General features: G+C 40.6%; 1 protein-coding gene across 7 annotated transcripts in view; it reads right to left on the bottom strand.

The window, feature by feature from the left end:
* Nucleotides 1-5,215: 5,215 nt before the first annotated feature.
* The window catches only part of SNX10 (sorting nexin 10), a 35,487-nt gene continuing 32,847 nt past the window's right edge, over nt 5,216-7,855 (bottom strand). For all 7 annotated transcript variants that reach the window (XM_053969710.1, XM_053969737.1, XM_053969700.1 and 4 more), the window contains one exon: nt 5,216-7,428. In XM_053969710.1, coding sequence (XP_053825685.1) covers nt 7,350-7,428 — 79 coding nt within the window. In that variant the 3' untranslated portion in view covers nt 5,216-7,349. The remainder of the gene's footprint in view (nt 7,429-7,855) is intronic.

The raw sequence follows: 7,855 nt of genomic DNA, 5'->3' as shown, positions 1-7,855 counted from the left end.
GGGAGGTGTCCCTGCCCATTGTTGGGGGTTTGGTTTAATGGCCCTTCCAACCCAACCCAACCCATTCTATGAGCCTATGAAGACCCATGACTTAACATAATACAGCAAAAATAGGGAATAAATCCAGAAGTATGCCTATATATTGTCTTTCAGAAACAAACAAACGAAAAATCACTTTATTTGAAAATTACTGTTTTAAGATGTTCTCTATTTCAAAGCAAACATTTTTCTGTTTTCAGGAAAAAAATTACTATAGCATATTCAAAAAGGCCACCTATTGGTTCCAACAAGAATTTTTAATCTCAGCATCATTCAGAAACCAGAATTTTTTAACCCCCACACAAGCAGCACAAGGTTTTTACCATTGACTTCAACGGAATCAGTGCTTGATACGTCTTAACCACTTTTACTGTGAAATTTGCATTTAGTATTTGTACAAAAACTAAATCAGTCCTCTAGTATTGTTCTAAGTAACAAAATATCTGAAGCAAATTCATGTTTGTTCAGAAGGCCTAACTGTGGGGCTTTTTTTCTGTATAAATTTTTCCTTGCTTTCTGAATAACCATCAAAGAATAAAAACAGTGCAAGAATCTGACAAAATATTCATCTCATCTTATGACTGTTTTATTTTCTACAAGCAAAAAAAAAAAAAAAAGCAAAAAAAAAAAAATAAAAGGAGCAGATACTAGAAGTAACGTTGCAAGCACTCAAAATCATGGGTATCACAGGAAAGTTCTACCACTTACACATATTTTAAATATACCCATGGGAAGATATCAGAGGACATGCAAATACTTGTAATTACTGTATCCATTTAAACTTGTAAAAGTTTTTTATTGCTGTTTGAAATAATTCTAAACTTAGACATAGGCCGGCACATTTAACATGGAAATTAGATGAGCCTGATCAACATTTTAACAAGAGGAACATTTGGACAAAACCTATAACTGCAGCAGTACCTGGGTGGTTTGCTGCTCCTGATCATCAGAAAAGCAAAGATAAACTGAGGGAGACAATGGTTGAGTTGGGTGTACTGTCATAAATAATAAATTATTCCTTAACTTTTGGAAAATATGAGATAGTTGACATGTGTCAAGATTTTTTATTGTATCAGAAGACAGTAAGACAAAATACATTCTTCGAAGAACAATCCAATTGCAATCTATCGGTCTGATTTTTTTTTTTGTTTTGTTTTGTTTTTACATCAAGAAGATCAAAGCTATGACACAAATTATTGGCCCAAATTTAGGATTGCATGCATTTTAGTGCCAGGTTTCCTAAATTATCCCTACACAATGATGGACATCAAGGCAAACATGAATATGGTCAAAGATGTCCAGAGAATAAGAGCCATACGCCTCATTAGCTGTGGGAGGTTTTTGAATCTGCATTTGACTTTACAGTCTTTGCAAACAGTTGTGCTTTTACTGTCCATACACATTTTATGACTTTTCCCTTCTCCTCACATCAGCAAACGGTGGATCTAAGCAATTGTGAAGAGGAAATGTTCAAGTGCCAAATGGCATAAAGCAAGGAAAAAATGAGAAAAGGAAAAACACTCCTCCATTTCTGCATGGCAATTATCACAAGAGTAGGTAAACACTTAGCATGTTGAAATATGATGAGACCTCATGAAAACCTTTTAATGTCATTGCTAACAACTGTATTCACTACCAGGGCAGTCATTAACTGGTTGCCAGGAGGGAAAATATAAGCCCCTAGACTGTTTCCATACAGACTGCACTCAATGTTATTACTACCATATCAATGCCAAGAAATGATAATGGGATGAGGGCACTCCCCAACCAGGCACCATGAAAAACTGAATGGAAAGGTTGTCACAAAGCAGCAGACAAAGGGACTTTCCTTTTTCTTGTCTTTGTACTGGGGAACTTGAGGCATATAATAAGTCACCCTTGCCATGGCTGCATGGAGGCCTGTCCTTGTCCGTGGATCTCTCACCTACTGTAAGCATCCTTTTCCCCATGAGGGAGAGCGTCACAGTCCACAGCTGTGAGGGTGTGTCAGTACCTGTCTTTACAGGTACCGCCCAGTCCTGCTTTCCCCAGGATCATGACCCAAACCCTTCTTTCCTAAGTCCCTCCAGCTCTTGGCAGCCCAGACCCTGTTCCCAGAACCTCTGACACTGCGGCCTCAAGTGCTCAGTGGCTCCTGGGAGGGTCCATCTGAAGGTTGGCCCGAGAAGCAGCAAAGCTTGTGGTGACAGCACAGAGCTGTCCTCCAGGCACTTTCCAGCACCCCAGGGCTGTGTTTGTGGCATTTTCATTGCCACGGAGCTGGGAAAAGCCCACTCTGGTGCCTGTGCTGTCCAGGATACAACCCTCTTCTCCCTCCCTTGCTCTGCTCCAACCATGAATACATTTCTCCCTTTTTTTCTCTCTGTATTTTTTTTTTCTCTTTCCCATTACCCCTTTAATGCAGAGCAGGGCTGCTGATTACAAAAGAGGCAGTTTGACTTGAGCAATAGGTCTTCTTCACTAATCCTCACTGTCATGGAAATTCCAGCTGCTACAAGAATAAGAGGCTCAATCCATATTTGCCAGCTCTAATATGAAATCTGTCAGGGCCCAAATTAATGAGTTCCAAATTCCTTACATCACGATAACAGGTTAAGACTGGTCAATTAATTACATAAATCCTTCCCGATTCATTGTGCATTTTCAGGCGAGATTGTGTCTTACATAACTGGGTGACACAAGGCCTTTCGGCTCTTGCTGTTCTGCAGAAAGGCCTCCATTTAAGAGCAGTCTGCCTGCCACCGAGGCCGGCAAATGTCATACCTGGACACTGCGCTGGGCCCTAATTGCCTTCGTATAAAAATATTAATTAATGAATTAATTAATTAATAGTAACACGTGCTTTCAAAATACGGCGGAGCTGTGGGTGTCGGTGCTTGGAGGGTGGCGGGGGCTTTCCCGTGGGGCGGCAGGTGATGCCCTCGCTACGCCGGCTGCGCCCATCCCCAGCGCGGTGGGCGCCTCCCTGTTTCTCCCGGCTGAGGAGCTGCGCGGCTGCGGGAGGAGCTCGGGGATGGGGGGAGTCGGTGGGGAGCAGGAAAACCCAGAAATGACCCCAAAACGCTCGGCCGCCCCCGCGGAGAGCCGCGCACGCGGCGCGCACTCCCGACGCGGGGCCGCGCCCTCTCCGCCCTGGCCCCGCCCGGCGGCGCCTCCCGCTGGCGCACAGCGCCCCCTGGCGCCCGGCGGCGGGCGCTGAGCGGCGCGGGCGCGGCCCCTCCTTCCGCGGGGGCAGCAGGGAGGGAAGGAAGGAGGGAGGCAGGGAGGGAAGGAGGGAGGCAGGGAGGGAAGGAGGGAGGCAGGGAGCGCTGCGGCAGCGCGGGCGGCCGCCCCCGCCCCGGCTCCCCCTCCGCCGTTGCCATGGGCTGCGGTTGCCACGAGTTACCGGATGAAGGCTGGGCGGCCCCGCTCCCTGAGTAGCGGGCGCGGGGCGGAGCGGGGCGGAGAGCGCGGCGGCGCCAGGTAAGGCTCTCGCCCCGCTCCGCGGCCCCGGGGCAAGGCAGGGCAGGGCGCGAGGAAGGGCCGGGCCGGGGCGCAGCGGGGAGCGCGATCTGGGATGCTGCCGTCCTTTTCCTTTTTTCCCCGCGTTGATTGTTCTTTTTTCCCCTCTTCCCCCTTTTTCAAGTCCTCCCGCCGGCTGGCCGCTCGTAGCGGCGGCGGAGCCCCGCGGGCAGCCGGCGCTGCCGGGCCGCTCCGGCGGGCGCACACGCACCCTCAGCCGCGGCTGCGGAGCATCCACGGGCGCCCCGCTAGCCAAAAGCGAGCCCGAAGGCCACAGTTCGATTTCTGTTTTACAAAGCCACTTGAATTAATTTCTAAGGAGGTTTTGTTCCAGAAGGCAAAGAAGCGACTTAACCCGTTATGGTGCATTTTAACACCGAAGTAGAGAATAATTGTGTAATAATTTCCTAAAGCGTTTAGGCCTTTCGTGGAAAGAATCAGCCTGAGACTGGAAATTATTATTTACATTTTTGCCACCTTGTAAAAGCTAGGGAAGAAAAGTAAAGCTCCCGGTCCTTAGCCCTGAGCCTAGTCCTGCAATTATAGGGAAATGACACAGGACCATTCATTCTTCTTCTTATCCATACCGTTTATAACAGAGCAAGTCACAAACATTTTCTTGTTTTAATAATTCATGGTAATTATATAAAATTTAAATATTCATCTGGAAAACAAAATAAGTATGTCACCTGTCAAAAAAATACGTGGACACTGAAGATTGCACTGTTCTGCAGTGTGGGATTTAGAGTATATATTTCCCTCCGTGCTTATAGAAATACATTGTGATGTAAACAACAATTTTCACTCCAAATACACCATCTTTGTGGAGTTTCTTTGCTGTTCTTTTTGTAGAAAATGTAAAGAAGTGGAAACCCAAACACAACAGATTGTGTGTGTATACACAGTGTGTATATATATCCACGTATATATACACTATATATATGTATATATACACATATTACAAAAATAACTGAAGAGTAAATTCCACATGGTAAGTCATAAAGTGATTAGGATATTGATATTGAAATAAAGGAAACCTCACTGTCAGGTTTAAACATGAGCTAGAAAGTAGTAACTTGTTTTATTTAATTACTTAAAAGCTTTTAAGAAATCATCATAAAAATGAGGATGTAAAGCTATAATCAAAAGAGAAAAAAAGCTTTTGAATGCAGAATTACTGCAATTAGATATAATGTAATCTGATTACTACTACTATTTTATAAATTAGGTATTATCCTGTTTTTAAAAAAAAGCTAGCAGGAAATGTTAGCATTGCTCAAAACTAAAAAATGAGAATCAAAGTACCAGTGACAACTGATCAAACTGTATGTCATAGTGTTGAAAAATTAACAAATAATTAAAGTAAAATAAAAGACATTACAATTATTTTTGTTTAACATTTACATTGGTAAAAGTTACATTTAATGTTCCAATGAAATAAAATGCTTAAAGCCTTTATAAGTGATTATATACAGCTGATACACAAAGGAGATATACTAGACAGCATGGAGTACTTTCCCTTCCCCATTACAAAGAAAAATTCTTGTAACACTACCTACACAAACAACATTCAAAAGATAAATATTTGAACAAATTTCTGTATAAGCTGAGAAAAAAGTTATAGTAGTCTTAGATTTTTTAACAGAACGACAAAATGAGAGAATAACAACAGAGCTATTAGAAAACAAATATTTATTTCAGAAACATCTTAATTTGGAAAACATTCACTGGCGTATTGATAAGCTCCTAGAATTAAAAAATACAATTAGCCACAAAGGCTCTCCAAACCTTGTGTTTCTGTAATTTTTGTCAGGTACTGAGGATGTGTTAGTAAGCCAGAACTGTAAAGTGCTTCAAGAGTTTAGCTCAATCTTTTAAAACAAAAGAAAAACTTACATTGTCTTAAATAAAAATGGTAATATTCTTCTCAACACTGTTTTTGTTTTTAAATCCTTCCCACCTTTAAAATAAATTTGCTAAACAATTTTTTGTAATGTTCCATCTTAAAAATAATATATTAAAAGGTCAAGTAATCAAAATCTCTGACTGGCAGTAACAGCTATTTTTAAGCTACTTTTAGTGGGAACTTGTTGCTTTAATTAAAGCTACCACTTTTACATTAAAAATAGCATTGCTGCTAACTCACATAGAAGCTGAGAGTGTGAATAGATACATTTGTGCAATTCAGTAAAACTGAGCAAAAAGAAACATGGATATTTATCTTACAAAGTGCTACCATCAACAAAATACAGTGGCTTAAAGTAGTTACCTAAGAGATGTTATTCTCAAGCTACTAAAACCTGTTTCTAAAATTACACAGATTCCCAGCTGGATGCTTTAAAAGAAAAAAAAAAAAAAAAAAACAAAAAAACAAACATGCCCACACATGTTTATGCTACCCCTGTCTAGCTGTCTATTTAATAATCTATTGTTTCTGTAATTCACAGGTTTAAAATGTCCCTTCTTTGAAAGTAACCACAGATTTCTTTAAAGAGAAAAAAAAGAAAAAGAGAAAAAATACAAGGGCATGTATATACATCCATTTCTAGGCCGGTAACTACTGCACTGAAGTTAATGGGAGCTTTGCTAGGGTGATCAGACCCCCTAGCTCTTTTTAATAGCAGTTAAATGTCAAATATAAATACAACACCACAGTGAAACATTCCTTTGATAGAATCTGGGACAAGACACTATGCAGCTGCTGTGAACAATAAAGAGCAAAACTGATGTTTAATCAAAATAAGTGTTGGTGGTTAAGAAGTTGTGTTCAAGCCTGCCTTTTGTTTGTGAAAAAAGTCAATATTCCAACGTGGTAACTACAGCCACAATGAAATCAGCAGCTCCTGTTACTCGCAGAGAGTGGAGAGGGCCACATCCATGCAGGGTGTTACAAATATGTGATTATCATCATCTCACAGAGGGAGATACTCCCCACTTCATCTGCTGAACTAAAACACCTCTACCAGCACCATCAAATATAGATGCCTAAAGTTAAATGTGGTGGGTGAAATCCTGGCTCTAGCAAGGTCAATGCAAAATTCAGCCATTGGTTTCAATGGACCTCATCCAGGATTTTCACTGGGAATGAGTATCCATAATTCCTTGGGAGCTGAGAATCTCCAGCAAGCCTAGAAATGATGTAATTTTTATTTATATTTCTAAACTTCTAAGCAACCATGCTCAAGAATTTTTGCCTTCAGTACTTATGCATGATAAAACCAGTCTTTCCATAAACATTACAGGAGGACCAGAGGAAGATGTATTTATATCTCAAATTGTCAGCAGCATATAGTTTGTACGAATGTTGTTTTGCTGATGTTGCTGAGCTACTTTAAAAAGTGAGTACCTTGGTGGGGTGTGTAATTTCATCACCAATGTCAAATGACTTCTAAAGATGAAACTTCTCTGATGCAAATGACTAAAAGATGCTTTGAATATGTTTGATATGATATACCAACATTTAAGATGAGGAATTGAGTTATCTTTATTTTTCAAATCTGAGACACGACTCACTGAAGGAATTATTTTAACAGCCACATACGTCAGAAGAACGTGACTTACCCAATACTGAGATTTTAATAGTCACAAAAAAATAAATAGACCTTCACCAAGATACAATAAAAAAAAATCACCAAAAAGATAGTATTAAGGTCTGTTTTGAGTATTTTGTAAGGACATATGGTTGCATTAACAATGGGTCTTTTAGGTACATGTCACCAGACAGCTCTGTTTATGTGGTACACATAACCAGTAAACAAAGCAGAAACTGCTCTGTACTGTCCTTAAGGTAGCAAAACAGGAATGATTTTTCATGATTCTTCAGAAGCTGGGCTTGCTTTACATCCACATGAAATGCTGTCATCACTAGGTCCGAGCCCGGAGGATGAACTGCAGAAAAGGGTAGAGGGGGGGAGGAAAAAAAAAAATAAAAGGAGGAAATTGGTTTTCACAACACACTCAAAGCCTGAGTAACAGAGGAGAACTTTAATTATCTCCAGTCACAAAGAGAGACAGGAAATTTGGACTTTTAATTAGCCATTTGGAGTGCAGTTGGATATTTTTTTAGCAAGATAATTTAAACGCGAATAATTCAAGTCTGACTAAATGAAATTCACATAATCAGAATGCAGATAATTGAATTTCTACTGCATTCATTAATTCAGTGTGGAGGTGTGTGTGAAGACTTCTATGATGAGCTGTCACAGCTCAATAAAATCTCAGTCAATTAATTTTTTCATTATCTTAGTATTACATCAACAAAAAGTGAAGCATGTGCGTGTGTATGTATGGATATATAATCTCAGAAAGTAAGGAT

The sequence above is a fragment of the Vidua macroura genome, chromosome 1 (genome assembly GCF_024509145.1).
Source record: "Vidua macroura isolate BioBank_ID:100142 chromosome 1, ASM2450914v1, whole genome shotgun sequence".
Classification (NCBI taxonomy): Eukaryota; Metazoa; Chordata; class Aves; order Passeriformes; family Viduidae; genus Vidua; species Vidua macroura.
Note: the sequence above shows the minus strand (reverse complement) of the source record. Positions and strands in the feature narration are given on the sequence as shown.